Below are 16,133 nucleotides of genomic sequence, written 5' to 3'. Positions count from 1 at the left end.
TAGGTTGTAAAAATATTACAAGTGTGGCCTTCAGATAGAGCCTGACTCAAAGATAGAATGTTTGAGAACTGGCCCATTGGGTGGGGCGTGGGGGACATGGATGGAGGTGCTGAGTATTTCCGAGGTACCCCCAGAAGGCCACCTAAATATTCTGGGTTCTTCAACAGAGAACAGAGCAGTGAGGGGTATGAAAAGGAAAAGTCACAAAGCAAGCTAAGAGACAAGGGGCAGCCTCCCAATCGTCACTCCCTCTATTGTCTTGAGAGCTCCTAAGTTGTTTTCATTGTCATACATAAAACCCAGTTGCTTATGAAGAGGAAGGGTGAACCCCAAGTAAGACCAGCAGAGGTCTAGCAGAAGTGGGGATCCCAGGTTATTCTGGAAGGCTACAGTCATTGACCCAACTTGTACTTGGAGAGTCTGGGATTTTACCACATCTTTCTCGACCCCTTGGTTTCCTTAACATTTACACCAACCAGCCTCTTCTATAGATGAAGGAACTCACCCAGGTTTCTACACCAATAGGTGATAAAGGTGCCCTAGGCTTGGAAGGGGGTCTACAGAGTGACTCTGTATCAATCTTAAGGGATCTGTATGCTAACTCACACACACACACACACACACACACACATTTTTCTTCTTGTCCAATTTCTTTGTTGTATCCCATTGCTAAAAGATTAGCAGAGGCATATTGAAAATTTTTTAAATTTTATTTCTCAGATAAACGTATTTGAGTGAAACTATATTCAAATTGGGCAGCATCCAATCTAGCAGATGGGAAAGAGCTCTGAGGAGCTGTACAAGAGGAAAGTGCTCGCTAGAAGGGAGCCAGATCAAGGAGGTTGTGCAAGGCATGGCGGGTGCTGTGGAGGGGTTGGTACACCCAGTAGGTTCCCCATTCGGGGTGATCAGGGCTCTGTCAGGGGTCATTGTGGCAATTCCCAATGGTCTGGCTTAAGATTCCATTTCTAAGAGACCAAAGCATGTAAATTTCTGGTGACGAGAGTGACTCCATTTTGGACTCCATGTTGTGCTTTCATGCTCCCCGGCGAGACAGCTAGCATATCCCTCCCCCGTGGATCAGACCCAGACAGAGTCTGGCACATAGAAGATCCTCAACCGGAAGTTCCCGTTGGAGTGACTAGCATGTGGGTCCTGCCCTGCCCCTGCCCTGACAGTCTGTGGGAACATGCTCCATGGCCAGGGAGGAGATAGCGCCCCGTCAGTTGTGGAGGCGTGAGGAGGACAGGAGCAGGGCCAGCTGAGTATGTGAGTGACAACCTCTTCTCTTGTGCCGCAGTACACTGGCTGTTCACCACGTGCGGGGCCAGCGGACCCCACGGCCCCACACAGGCCCAGTGCAACAATGCCTACCGGAACTCCAACCTGAGCGTGCTGGTGGGGAGCGAGGGGCCCCTGAAGGGCATCCAGACCTGGAAGGTGCCGGCCACCGACACCTACAGGTACGTACCGGGGAGGAGGAGGCCGGGGTGCGGTCACCTGAGGAGACGGGGTTCCTGCTGCGCGTGCCCAGGCACTGTGGAGCTCAGAGGGGCCAACTCTGGCTCATGGGTCCGTCAGGGCTGCAGAAGGGAAGCTGAGGGGGTGGGTCAGTGGCCACAGAGGAAGCTGGACCCTCCATCCACACAGTCCACACCCCACCTGTGGAGACCCTGTGCACCCAGCAGCTCACTGGAACACTCTGCGGGTTTTTGTTTGTTTAGGGGCCATACTTGACAGTGCTCGGGGCTCGTTCCTGATTCTCCTCTCAGGGCTCACTCATGGCAGTACTTGGGGGACCCTGTGGGATTTGGGGAATTGAACCCAGGTCAGCCACACGTAAGACAAGCACCTTCCCTGTTGTAGTTTCTCTCCGGCCCCTAGAACATTCTTTGCCTGTGTTCGTCATCATTACAGAGCTGGTGAGCAGTCTTTGAGTCTTACTCATGGTGTTCGCATGTGGAGAGGCACCTCGTGCCCAAACGTTTAAGAAACAAAACTCGGTGCTGGAAGATCAACGGTACCTGAGCTCCCCTCCCTGGGCCTTCTCTTGTCAGCTGTAAAACCCATCTCTGGGGCTGGAGCAGTAGCACAGCGGGTAGGGCGTTTGCCTTGTACGTGCCGACCCAGGTTCGATTCCCAGCATCCCATATGGTCCCCTGAGCACCGCCAGGGGTGATTCCTGAGTGCAGAGCCAGGAGTAACCCCTGTGCATTGCCGGGTGTGACCCAAAAGTTAAAAAAAAAATCTCGGTCTCCATCTCCATTCTTTTTTTGGGGGGGGGTCACACCCGGCGATGCTCAGGGGTTACTCCTGGCTCTGCACTCAGGAATCACTCCTGGTGTTGCTGGGGGACCATAAGGGATGCTGGGACTCGAACCTGGGTCAGCCGTGTGTAAGGCAGATGCCCTCCCCGCTGTGCTATCGCCCCAGCCCCATCGGTCTCCATTCTTACCCCCACTCCAGGGTCCTCCTGGGTTAAGGGGTCCAGGCTGACTCCCCAGGTCACTGAGGCCTCGGCCCCAAGTGAAGCTCAAGGCCAGGTTAGCCCAGTGGTTCACACCCCGGGGGCCACTGGGTGTCCCCAAGCATGAGCTCCTACCTTTGGCTTCCCAACAACTTCCTGAGTGAGGTGAAGGCCGCCCCTCGAGGTCTCCAGATTAGCCCAGATCCCCAACCACTGTCCAGACTGTGATCTCTGTCCCGGCAAGGACAGAGCCAGAGTCTTCGTTTCACGAATAGGAAACTGAGGCTGAGGACTTCCCCAGCACCATACAGTCCACACTTCGAGGTGCGATCCTCCCAGAGTCCAAATGTGGTGAGCAGAGAGTGTCTCCCTCCACCCCCTGGAACCCCAGCCCCAGCAGTGCTCAGTGCCCGGGCAAAGAAAGGGGGTCCCCAAGCTGAGCTGCCCTGTCCTCTGGGGCCGCAGCACGTGTTGGGAGCCTCCATGTAAGTGCGTTTCAGAGAAGGTCCTGAGTGTTTCCAGTGGATTCGGGGAGAGATGCACTAACAGGATTAAGATGCAATCAGGTGGTCCCCAAGTGCACCCAGGAAGTGGCTATGACACCCTTGCCCTTGCCCCCTCCACACTGTGGCGGCAAGTGAAGTCAGCCCCTCCAGCGGGGGCTGAATTGCCAGGGCTCATGCGCCGTCCCAGAGAGAAGGGGTGAAGGCTGGGGCAGGGCTGGGGCAGGGCTGGGGTGTTGCCCTTCTTGGCAGTAAGAGAGACACGTCTGGCTTGGGGTCCTTCCTGTTGGCATTTCCCTGTGTCTGAACAACTCCATGGACCAGAGCAGCTGGGCTGCAGACAGAAGGCCGCACAGCTGGGATTTGACCCCAGGGGCCGCTAGCCTCAAGTTCTGGGTGTCCTCTGCTACCTCACACCTGGGCTTTACGACGCAAGCAGGAGACCGGAAGGACAGGCAAGGTGGGGGGTGTGCCTAGGAATCACACACACCCCTCTCCAGAAAGCAGAGTGGGGATGCCAGGAGGGCAGAGGCGCCACAGTGAACACCCCCACCGGGCCCCATGTCTCTTTCCTACCGAGGACAAACTAAGCCCATCACCTCACTGCTCTAAGCCACTGTGTGTGTGTGTGTGTGTGTGTGTGTGTGTGTGTGTGTGTGTGTGTTGGGGGCGGGGTAGGGGCAACGGAGCCCTTTGGGGCTGTATTTCCTTCCCGGAGACCCTCTTCAAAGCCCCTCCCCTGATCTCTGAAAGGCAGAGGAAGGGGTTACTGCCACCTGGCAGCTGGCTGAAAAGATGCCAAGTGCCATCAGAGTCCTGGAACATGCGAGGTGCCCTCTGGTGAACGGGCAAAGCAACAAACACAGAGGCGGGGGAGCAGTGCTGGAGGGTGTCTGGGCACGGGCCGACACCCAGACTACATCCTGTCTGACTCTGCTCTCAAGGGTGTCCTCTGACCCCCTCTGAAGGGCCTGTGATTGGCACGCGTTGGCCGGCCAGCCAGGCTGCACTGATTAAAAGCTCATTGACGCACTGCCCACTGCGTATTAACCACCTCGGAATCTGGGTCCAGCCAGTTTCTAATCTGCCTGAGTGGCCACCGCAGGTTCGTGCAGACTCACAGGGGCCCAGGCTGCAAGAAACGGCTCCCCGGACCTCCTTGGAAAGTTGAGGAAAGCTAATGGCAGCACCCCCATACCGCCTGTGAGCCCCTCCTCAGAAACACATACGAGGAATCTTCCCCAGGTGGACAGGACGCTTTGAAGTGGCCACGTTGAACAAAGGGACCTTCTGAGGGGGTGTGGAATAGCCCCGCAAAGTGAAGGAAAGTACAGAGCTTGGGGAGGAGTTGTTCTGAAAAACTTTGGGAATTTTTTAACCCAGTAAAGGCTGGAACTGATATCCCTGGCCTTCACCTCCCCCCTGACCCTGGACAAGTGTCGGGACTGGAAGGATCATTTCTCTGGGTCCCCTAACCTAACTGACCAAGTGAGACCATGTGTGTCTTGCGGTGCATTCTGGGAGAGACGCGGTAACAAGGTGCAGCTGCAATCACGTGACGGGCCACTTCCCGCTGTCCCCGAGGCAGAGTGTCTGTGCTGAGAAGTCAGCTGTCCTTTGCTAAAGATGTTTTCTCCGTCTCACGTCACTCACCGCAGCAGTGGCCACGGCAGCCAACCAGCAAGACTTGGCCCGCCAGCAGGTTCCGGCCTTGGGCCTGGCGGTGGGGCATGTGGGGCTGAGATCCTGGGGCCTCCGGGAACACCGGGGACTCGGGGCCACCAGGCCATGCCGGTGGTGCAGCCTGGGGTAGAACGCGGTGTGGGGGCCGAGGCCTGGGCCCTGAGTCATGCCCCTGGCACATAGCAATGATTTTTGGTTTTGTTTTTATATCAAGTGAAGGTCACTTAATGAGATGAAATTGAAAGAGCCCCACGTGAAGACCTGGAGAGGGGGGTGCAGGCCCCTGTCATGTGGTGTCTCTTCTCGGGAAAGCTGCCCCGGGCCACTCTGGGGCTGTGCCCTGGGGCCTGGTGATTCTCAACCTCGGTCAGAGAGGCACAGGGAAGGGCACCGACACTTAGGGAACCCTCCAGCGCACCGAGGGCGAGGGGGGATTGCCAGGGACTCCATGTAGGGAGAGCACCCCCACTCCTAACTGGCCATTTCTTGGGTGCTGGCTCCACCTTCTACCCCTCTGTCCACAACCTCAAAGGACGGGATGAGAGGAGAAGTGATGGGTGGGTGGGAGGCTGGTGGGTGGAGGAGAGAGGGGCAGGGAACGAAGGGAGGGCGGCGGGGGGGGGGAGCATGGTGGATGGGGGAGGACGGTGAGTGGGGGAGGGGTGGTGCGTGGAGGGCCGAAGCACGGGGGCAGAGCGGAGACAGGCCCAGGTGACAGCCCTCGCCAGGAGAAGTGGCGCTAGGGCAGAAGCGGGGCCAGTGAGCGCCAGCTGCTGTCTCTGAAGGTTGGGGGAGAAGCGTGGACCAGGACTGCCAGGCGCCCGTGACAAGCGGAGGTTCCTGGGCCGGGCCAGGGGATGACCCAGAGCTGGGCTGTGGCTCGTGTGGGGCTTCCCACAGGCCTGGATGTGGGGGTGCGGGGTGCTGGGCTGGGGGAGCCCCAGCCTCACCTCAGCACGGGGACGGGGGCCGTTGCCTCTGTGAGGTGGGGATGGCCCTTGTGTTCACCTTCCCCTCCCCCCATCCTTCCCTCCTTCCTTCTCCGCCTCCTCCCTTCCTCCATCTCTCTCCTTCCCTCCCTCGCCTTCCTCCTTCCTCTCCCTCTGTCTCTCCGCTCTCATCCCAGAGCTCAGCCCACACTGTAAACACAGGCCCGACCCACCTGCAGTCCTCGGGGGGTGGTCATTAGATCCTCAGAAGTCACGGCCAAGAAGCCCCTCTGCAGCCAGCGAGTCCCGGCGGGCTGACCTGGACACAGCGGGGCCAGCCGGTCTCCTCCACTTACCCCCGCCTGTCTCCTGGGGTCTGGGGCAGCTGCGAGACCCCTTGTCCCACTGGTCCACAGACAGCTGTAGGGGCCCCCCAAGATGCGGGAGGTTTGCAGAGACCAGGCTTGAAGGGGTCAGTCCTAGTCCACCCACGACTGCTGGCCAAGTTCCCCATGGGCATGGAGGGTCCCCACGCTGGTCTCACTGCAGGTCTGCAGCAGGGAGAGACGCCAAGAGCACAGGGCAGGACCATCAGAGCAGGGCAGTGGTGGCCGATCCACCATCACACACACTCATACACACACACACGCATGCATGCACACACACGCGCACACGCACACGCACACATACATACACATATGTACACACAAACATACATGCACCACACACACACACGCACACACGCAGGTGCAAATGTGCGCACACGCATGCGCACACACAGACACACATGCAAACACACATGCACACACGCACCACACGCACGCACACACGGTGGCCTTGGATGTCCCTGGGCCCCTGCAGAGGCGGGGTTGTAGTCAGGTATCTCTGAGACTCCTTCCCCGCAAACCCTCAGGGCAGTGCTCCTCAGAAAGGCTGAAAGGACAGGGCAGACTCTGAGCCTTGCCTACTGGAATGTTCCAGAAGGCAACTTGGGCAGCAAGGAGCACATCCGAAACAACTGGTCCTTCACCACTGACCTCACACCCTGGGTGGCATTTGAAGGTTCAAATGGCCCATCTATGGGGCACAGAAATAACCCCCCAGGGACCCTGTCTGCACAAATATTTCCTGGGCGTCACACCCCAGTGTCACAGAGCAGACCCCAGACTGGGAAGGGAAGGTGCCCACCCTGCTCCCCCGGGGCCATTAGAGGCTGAGCCCAGAGGGTGGCAGGGGAGACAGACACGCCCGCCCGTGGCCCCCCACAGCCGTGCTCGCACCTCAGGATCCAGCAGGCAGCCACTTTGATTTGCTGCTAATTCCTTATTTAAAGAAGATTCACAACTCAATTACACCAGGTAACAATAGCTCACAGTCAATAATACAGCACGCAAACCCAATAAACACTCAGGCTGGCCAGGGGACACGGAATGAGGGGAAAGAAAAACAAACAGGGAGGGAAAAAAAATAATAATGAAAGCCTCAGCGCGTGGAGAATAGTAGCTTGTCATTTCCAGCAAATTGGAACCACTCGGAGCCCTGCCCCCTCCCTCGAGGGCTGGGGCACTCCTGGGCTGCTGTTTGTCAAGCATCAAAAATAAATTGTTTGCAAAGGACGGCGGGGAGACGGCTTCGGAGACGCAGGCGAGGGGGTCGGCTGACAGGCCTTCGTACACCCAGGGGCACCCACAATCCCCGGGGCTCCAGAAGCGTCAAAACAGCCGAGAGCTCCCCAGGGTTCCCAGCCTCAAAGGGAGTCCAGCCCAGCGGGTGCCCGGCCCCTGCAATCCGAGCCCCCCCCTGTACCCACCTCCGCCTCCCAGAAGTAACCCAGGGAGTTGCCAGCAGGCGGCTCTCTGGGGCACAGCCCTTAGATGTTGTTCAGTCCGTTCTCCACAAACCAAGGGTCATTTCTCACTTAGCTCTGGCCGGGACCTTCCGGGGCGGGCGGAAGTCTTGCTTTTGTCGCTGATGGAACTGGAGTTCAGAGAGAGTCGACAGGCCACCCCAGGCCACACAGCTGAGAATGCACCGGCAGGGCCAGGCCTGGGGAAAGCCAGCGGATGGGGGGGTCCCTGCCTCAGGGCGGCTGTGAGGGAGGGGCTTCTCCCACCCCTGCTGACTCCCTGGCCGCGGGCGCAGGTCCTCCTGCATCCCAGCCCTTGTGTCTGCCAGAGGAATGAAGCTCCAATGGTAGATTTTCAAGCCTCAGAGGGTGGGCCAGGAGACCCCCTTCACAGGACCCCCCCACATCGTCCGGGCAGGCCGTGACCAGCTCCCCATGAGCGTCCATCAGTCCCCCAGGAATAAGGACTGTCCACAGGCAGGTAAACCCAGCCTCTGACCCCTGGTTGCCATTGCAACTGGCCGGAATCTCTCCGGGTCCCCTGCTCCCCGGGGTCACAGAGCCAGCAGCGCCACCACCTGGAGACTCAGAGCTCTGCACTCCACCCAGGCCAGCCCCGGGGGGTCAGCGCCAGGCAGGCAGGCAGAAGGGAGGGAAAAGCAAGGCCAGGAGCCAGGAGCGGTTCCTTGAATGTAATAAGCTGCAGAATGTTCGCCGTGAGGGAGTTCCCGCTTGATTCCTAACGCGTGCAGACAGGCGCCACGCCCCGTGAAGCTGGAGAAAGGAACAGAGTGGGGCTGGGCAACAGGGAGGCAGCAGGACCCTGGGGTCACCCTTGTCCGAAGGGTCCCCCAGGCCTGGGAGCTCTGCGCACAGGAAACAGGCGCAGTGCACTGAGCAAGCCCCTGGCTCTGCAGCCGTGCAGACGTCCTCTACGCGTCCTTGTCACCTCCTCCTTTTCAAGGGGACGCTGTGTCCTGACCCACAGCACGTGTGCTCCGTGGCCTGTCTCCACATCAGCAGGGGGTGACCCCTGCCATCTTAATCAAACCCTGCTAAGTGTGTACTGAGCGCTTCTTTCCTGCCTCAACCCATGCCCCCCCACACACAGGGTCTGGAAGGCAGCTCCCTCCTTGTGCCCATTTTACAGATGGGGCAGGAAAGGGACGTCGCTCCTAAGCCTCCACAAGAGTCCCTCCAGCTGGGAGCCGGAGAGAAATGCACAGCGGGGAGCTCCCGGCACCCAGGAAACCCTCAGCCCCTCGCTCTTCTCCCATCCCCTCTTCTCTCCTCTACTGCCCAGCCGCTCTCCTTCCTTCCCCTCTCTCCTTCCCTCTCTCCTTCCCCCTCTCCTTCCTTCCCCTCTCTCCTTCCCTCTCTCCATCCCTCTCTCCATCCTTCTCTCCTTCCCCCTCTCCTTCCCTCTCTCCATCCCCCTCTCCTTCCTTCCCCTCTCTCCATCCCCCTCTCCTTCCTTCCCCTCTCTCCTTCCCTCTCTCCTTCCCCCTCTCCTTCCCTCTTTCCTTCCCCTCCTTCCCTCTCTCCATCCCTCTCTCCATCCTTCTCTCCTTCCTCTTCTCCTTCTCCTTCCCTGTCTTCTTCTCTCTCCTTTCTTTGTCTCGCTCTCTCCCTCTTCCTCCTTCTCTCTCCTTCTCTCCCCCTCCTCTGTCTCTCCCCCTACCCTCTCTCCTTCACCCTCACTGGTTCTCCGCCAGTAACCGTATGACTCTGGCCCGAGTGCACCCTATGCTGGGGAGAAGCACCCTTCTCGCCAGCCCCCTGGAGCGGCGAGTTGGGGCGGGCCCGTCCTCCCCCCGAGCAGGAGCCCACGAGCCCTGTCCCTTGCAGCATCTCTGGCTACGGCGCAGCCGGCGGCCGGGGCGGGAGGAGCCCCATGATGCGATCCCACGGCGTGTCGGTGCTGGGCATCTTCCACCTGGAGAAGGACGACACGCTCTACATCCTGGTGGGCCAGCAGGGCGAGGACGCCTGCCCCAGCGTAAGTGCCGCGCGGCTCCTGTCCACCCCCAGCCCCCGGACCTGGCAGGGAGCTGCACCGGTGTCCCTCCCTTCCGTGGCCACTGGGGGGCATGAGAGAGGGGCGGGGTGGGTCGTGACTGCTGGCTCCCTCCCACAGGTGTCAAGGCTGACCTGGCTTTCCTGAGTGACCTGTTAAATGGGGGGCAGAGTCCCCTGAGAAAGGGGGACCTCAGCGGCAGTACAAACTGACCCCCCACCCCCCCCGCCCCTGTCCCCAGCTGGCCCGCTAGCGCGCCGGTACTCAGCCCTAGGACGGCAGGGGCGTGTCCTGACAGCCTCATTGTGCATCCTGTCTGGAACTCAGAGCAGTTTTTAGCAGAAACTCCGAGCCAGAGACCACCTAGCCACCTCCCCCCATTTGCTAACGAGCGGACAGGGGTGGCAGAGGACGGGGTGGAGGGGGCAACTGAAGCCACCGGCCGCGGGCAGGTGGGCTCAGGGCTCCATTGCTCCCTGTCCGGCTCTGGCTGCAGCCTCAGTCTCTCGGGCCCTTCCACACGTAGCCTGGCCGGCCCGGCTTGCTGCCCTCTGCACCCCCGGGGAGGGGACAGCCTGTCATTCTGCTCCTCTCGACCCTCTGGGGAGTCCAGCGGAGGAGGAGGAGGAAGAGGAGGAGGAGGAGGAGGAGGAGGAGGAAGGGGGAGGAGGAGGAGGAGGAGGGAGAACTCCCTGAACAGACTATTAGCAGCCTTGAGGGTCTCAAAGGGCCTGGAGAGTGGAAGAAAAGGGGCCAATTCATGGCCCCGCCCCCAGCCCCGCCCCAGCCCTGCCCCTGGCCAGCCACTCTCCTGCCCAGGGAGAGGGAGGGTCCTCTGGTGGTCCTGGCTGTGCGCTGGGCTCCAGTGGCCCGAGCACAGGTTCTTCCAGCTGATTCTAGCTTATTCCAGAGCAGCCTTGGTGGGGAGGGGGAGGAGGAGCGAGCACTGTGTCAGAGGCAGTTTAGTTCCACAGAGGAAACTCAAGCCTCCTGAGAGTGGGGCCCTGGGCAGGGAACAAAGCAGAGCCCCCACCCCCACCCTGTCCCCTCAGGCCCCCTTTGTGGGGTGAAACAAAGCAATGGGTAAGCTGGTAGGGGCCAACTTTTATTTAGCAACTATAATCAGGACTTTCCAACCTGATGTAATATATTAAGTCATTAAATTACAGGCTGCTGTAATTTTCACAGGAATTTATTGAGTGCTAATGTAATTCTTTCATCTAAGCAGAAAGATTGCATTGACTTCTGCAGGGGACTTTTACTTGATTGGATTGTAATCAGTTATGTCTTTTCACAGGACTCTGTCTCTTTTTTTTAATTCAATTGTAATCTACTTGTTCCTCTGGGTTGCTGCACTTTATCATTTTATTAATCAACCTACTTGCTCTCGAAGTTTGTAGGAGCTCAGGCCCGTGCCCGCCCCAAGCAGCCGAGCCTCAGCGGGGGGAGGGCAGCCCCCTCTGCTGGCCGGGCCGTGCATAACAGGGTGCATCCAAACAAGGAATTGGTCCTTGGCCGTGCCCCACTGGGCTCGCTGGAGGAGGAAAAGGTCAGTTAACAGGCATTGCCGCAACCCCGCTTCCTAGTGCAGAGAAGCTGCTCTAGATGGCTGAGTTCTAGGCACTGAACAGCAGGATTTGCAACTCTGCAGCTCCACCGGCCCATGTGGAGGTGCGGTTCCTGTGTCCGTGGTTCTGCTTCAGCAGGAAGAGGGTCCAGCTGCTGGAAACCCCAGAGACACACAAAGACACGCATTGTCACCATCTCTACCACCATCACCATCATCACCATGATCACTACCGTCACCACCAACACCATCACCACCATCACCATCATCATCACCATCACTATCACCACCACCACCACCGTCACCACCACCATTACCATTACCATAATTATCACCATCATCACCACCATCATCACCATCACTATCACCACCACCACCATCGCCATCATCACCATCACCACCATCACCACTACCACCACCACCATCACCACCACCACCACCATCACCACCATCACCACTAACACCACCACCATCACCACCACCATCACCAACACCATTATCATCACCACCACCATCATCACTACCACTACCATCACCATCACTACCATCACCATCACCACATCACCACCATCACCACCACCATCACCATTACCATCACCATCACCAGCATCACCAGCATCACCACCACCATCACCACCACCATCACCATCATCACTACCATCACTATCACCATCACCACCATCACCACCACCTTCACCATTACCATCACCATTATCATTACCACTACCATCACTATTACCATCACCATCATCACCACCATCACCATCATCACCATCATCACCACCATCACCATCACCAATTCCACCACCATCATCACCACCACTATCACCACAACCACACCACTCCTACCAACACCACCACCACTCTCACCACCCTCACCAGCGCCACCACCATAACACCCCAACTCTTCTTCTCCAGTTCGTCCCAAGCCGCATCTCCCGACACAGTTCAGGAGCAGTGCTGACCTCCTGGAAGCACCACCCTCTGGGGAGGGGCTGTGCTGGGCACGGTGGCAATTCATTGGGCTTTTTTGCCTCTGATGTCACCAGTGTGGGGTGCATCTCCCCAGTCTGACAATAGGACATGCCTCATGACATCCAGCATCCCTGAGGGGCTCAGCCACCTCTCCCCACACGTAGGGCTTTTCCCACTCCCCTTTCAGAGTCCAAAGATTCTAGTAGGTGCTTCTGGACTGGCTCTGTCCTGTCCTGAGCCAACAAGACCCCCTGAACTTTCCCCGAAATATCCTTCTCCCCTTCTTCCTGCTGAACTCATGCTGCCCAGCTTTCTCTCATTGTCTGTGTCAAAGAAGTTCCTGTCCTTTAATAATTAAACGGAACATCACCTCCTACAGGCAGTCTTCCCTGGTCAACAGTCAGCAACAGAAACTAGCTCTCCCTCCCCCAACTCATGTATCCTGTGGCCCTTCTGCAATTCCCAGAGGGACAGTTCTCTGTGTCGGCTTTGCTTCCTCTACTGAGAGGACCATATAATGAAACACAGAGGTGTGTCTGCTGGCTGGCACGGAACCCTGGGAACAAGCCAGAAGGTCTTTGCTTTTGTCTCTGCAGAGCAACCGATTAATCCAGAAAGTCTGCATTGGCGAGAACAATGTGATCGAGGAAGAAATGCGAGTGAACAGAAGCGTGCACGAGTGGGCAGGAGGGGGCGGAGGAGGGGGCGGAGCCACCTACGTGTTTAAGGTGAGGGCGGCCGCGCCGTCTGGGCATCGTGGCCTTGAAACTCCCAGGAGCCCGACACCCGTGACGAGGAAACCGAGGCCCAGGCCCAGGGGCCCCAAGAGGGCAGGTTCTCTCTGGCCTGTGTCACAGCCCTCTCCACACCCCACCCTCACTTCCTGTCCAGAGACCCCTCAGCACACCCTGCTGGGCTCACATGGTGGCCAGAGCAGACGCGAAAGGCCAAGGCGTCCAGCCTCCCCGCCCCAACACAGACGTAGGGGTGCAGGGCGGGTGGGGGCAGAGGGCCCTGAGCACGGGGAGCAGGACTCCTCGGAGAAGCCTGCTCTGGCAGCACTGTTGGAGGGCTCTGAGGCCCATCTCGGAAGCTTCTGGAAAGGGGCTGAGGAGCAGAAGTCCTGGCCCTGGAGTCGGTCATCTCCTGAGACGCGTAAATCCCCTGGTGCTGTGGCTTCTCTGATGGAGCCTCCGACCGGCCTGGGGGGGCGTGGGGGGAGCCGATAAGGGGCAGCACAGGAGCTCAGAGGCTCAGACCACCGCCCGGCCCGTGGCCCGGGAAACCCACCCGGGTCCCACCCCACGTCTCCCTGCAGATGAAGGACGGGACGCCCGTGCCCCTGATCATCGCGGCCGGTGGTGGCGGACGGGCCTACGGGGCCAAGAAATACACCTTCCACCCCGAGAGGCTGGAGAACGACTCCCTGGTGCTCGGGCTTAACGGCTTCTCCGGAGCCGCAGGTAGAGCTCCCAGCCCCGCCCGCTTCCAGAACCTTCTCCAGGACCATGTGATCCTTCTTGGGGACTGGGACCCCTGAACCCCGTGGGAGCCTTGGTCTCTGGTCTGGGGCATTGGGCAGGGTCTCAGGACCCAGGTGCGGGTGGGCCCCAGGGGGTCCCAGAGAACGTGACGGGGGCTGGGAGCTGTGCCCACCCCATCCCGCAGAAGTGGGGGTGCCGGCAGGCCTCCCTCCCCGGGGCCATGGCTGCCCGTCTCCAGCACCCACTTCTCCCAGGCAAGTTCTTTCTGGAATCGCCTTCCCGGCTCTCTGTCCTCAGCAGCGGCCAGCAGCCCTGGGGGACCCAGCAGTGAGGGGACCCGCCTTTATGCCAGCTGCATCAGACCCACCAGGAAGCCGGCTCCTCCTGGCCCTCGGAGTGAGGGTGTCTGCAGGGAGCAGTGGGGCCCCAGCGCCAGCCGCCTTCCCAGAGCCTCGGCTCCTGGGCGCTTCCACACCCCCAGACCCTAAGACCTCCCCAGACCACCAGGCCCACACAGCCACGCCCCCTGTGACCCCGAATAGCCAACCCCACGCGTTCCAGGTGGCCACACACCCTTCCACGGGCACGCACACAGACCCTCCAAGCCTGTGCCAGGCTGGGGGGACGCAGGGGCGACGGCACACGCCCCCCACCAAGGGGACGGGCGGGTCAGCTCTGGTTGTAGTTGTGGGTGTGGCTTGGGTTTGCTGGGGGCTGTCCCCCACACATTTGCTTACCGGCTGCAAGACTAGGGGGGAGGGGCTCAGAAACCTGCCCTGGTTTCTCTAGGGTCACCCCGCCAGCTTCCCATGGAAGTGGGGGCTTTCCTCTAGCCTTCCCTCTCCCCCGACAGGCTGCAAGCCCCCTGCCCCCCACCCTACTGGCAGCCCCGGACGCGCACAGCCAGCCCGGGCGCGGCTCGGCTCTGCCCCTCCCCCTTCTAGGCTATGGGTGACAGCCGCTGTCTCCTCCCCGCCCCTCTGGGTTCCGGGGAACCTTCTGAACCTTCCGAACCCTTATGAGAATCCCGTCATTTGTGGGGAGCCACGTGCAGGGCGGGGGGAGGTGTGGGGTGTCCAGGGCCAGCAGGCGGGCTCAGCGCTCAGTAGCCTGGCCCCGCCTTCTCAGCAGCCCCCGCTGTTGTGGCAAGAAGTGTCTCCCCAGAGCCTGGGCCAGCCCCCCTGCCGGACCCTTCCCCCCACCCCGCCCAGGCCCATGGGCCTTCCTGGGACTCAGCGGCAGTCCCTTAGCAGCTGCAGGCCATGCCCACCCCCAAGTGCTGGCCCCGACCAGCCCAGAGCAGGGGAGCCCAGGGAGGAGCACTGGGGGGTCCCCTGCCAAAGTTCCTGCTGGCCCAGACTTGAGTTTAAGAAGCTTTGCCCACTCAGGAACCCTAGTGTCCACCCCAGCACGTGACTCTTACTGTGCCCAAGTGCAGGACAGCTCACAGGCCAGGCCACAGGTCAGGACAGGAAAGCTATGCCAGGGTCATCCAGCATAAGCACTAAGGCCCTCGGAGGCAGCTTCTTGAGGTCTGAGTCTGGGTTCCTGCCAGGAGCCCCCGAGTCACCTCCTGGCAGTGGAGGAGGTGCCCCTTCACTGGCACCTGGAGGATGGGGAGGCCTTCACTCCTTGGCGGAAGTGTCCACTCGCCTGGGCCACCCGCCTCCTCCCGTCCCCCGTTCCACGCCGGGGACGTGTCACCCCATGTGTGCTGTGATCTTCCAGGGCAAAGGGCAGCTCCTGGTTTTCCCAGCTGTGCTGGGGGCCCCAGGACCAACCCCTGCCCGAGAAGCCCCTGGGCCCTGGGGACCCGCTCTGAGGGTGGCCGTCTCTTCCCACAGGTGGCGGCGGTGGCTGGAGTGACAACACCTCCTTGGTGTGGTCCGGGAAGTCCTTGCTGGAGGGCGCCACCGGAGGACATTCCTGCCCCCAGGCCATGAAGAAGTGGGGGTGGGAGACCAGAGGGGGTTTCGGAGGGGGTGGCGGGGGGTGCTCCTCCGGTGGAGGAGGCGGAGGATACATAGGTAAAGAGACTTCTCGTTCAAGGTGTCTCCCCCACCCCCGTCCTAGCCGCCCCTCCCCTGCCCGCCACCCCTGTCCCCAACCCTCACTGCCCCGTGTGGACTGGTGGCCCCCCGCACGCCTTGTGAGCCCACGTCCCCCTCCAGCTTCCTTGTCAGCGGCCACCTCGGACCCCCGAGGGCCCTGGTCTCCTGCCAGGCCTGTGACTGTTCTCTCTGCCGCCCCCAAGGACGCCCTGGCATGCCATCAGCCCTGGGAGGCCGGACCCCCACCCCCACCCCATGCCCAGACTCCTCTCTCTCCCTGTCCCCACCCAGCCCTCCAACTTCCAGAAGGGTGCCCCCTACTGGCCGGGCCGGGCACTGCTCCTGCGGGTGGCTTTGACAACCGGTGCCCCCTGGCCTAGCAGAGGGGCTGCAGAGCAGAGCCGCCTTCTGGAGGGAGGGGGCTGGGAGATGGGGCTCCCCCTGCCCCAGCTGGGGGCTCCATGCATGCACGCACGTGGTGTTCTGTCTGTCGTTTGCTTCCCGCTGTGTGTACGATGCTGTGGAATTCGGGGTGCGTGGGGAGGAGCCCGGGGGTGGGGGTGGGGGCGCACGAGGTCACTCAGACCCCTGCTGATAAAGAGGGACGGGAG

General features: G+C 60.3%; 1 protein-coding gene across 2 annotated transcripts in view; it reads left to right on the top strand.

Moving 5' to 3' along the window:
• Nucleotides 1–16,133, top strand: part of ALK (ALK receptor tyrosine kinase) — a 701,082-nt gene that overhangs the window by 647,358 nt on the left and 37,591 nt on the right. Inside the window, exons 12-16 of one of the 2 annotated variants that reach the window (XM_055121497.1) lie at nucleotides 1,301–1,463; nucleotides 9,277–9,427; nucleotides 12,584–12,715; nucleotides 13,306–13,450; nucleotides 15,316–15,498. In XM_055121497.1, the coding sequence (XP_054977472.1) occupies nucleotides 1,301–1,463; nucleotides 9,277–9,427; nucleotides 12,584–12,715; nucleotides 13,306–13,450; nucleotides 15,316–15,498 (774 nt within the window). Of the gene's footprint in view, nucleotides 1–1,300; nucleotides 1,464–9,276; nucleotides 9,428–12,583; nucleotides 12,716–13,305; nucleotides 13,451–15,315; nucleotides 15,499–16,133 lie in introns of those variants that run through there. The other variant, XM_055121498.1, reaches the window with a different exon arrangement.

The sequence above is a fragment of the Sorex araneus genome, chromosome X (assembly GCF_027595985.1).
Source record: "Sorex araneus isolate mSorAra2 chromosome X, mSorAra2.pri, whole genome shotgun sequence".
NCBI lineage: Eukaryota > Metazoa > Chordata > Mammalia > Eulipotyphla > Soricidae > Sorex > Sorex araneus.
This window is presented reverse-complemented; position numbering and strand designations above follow the sequence as displayed.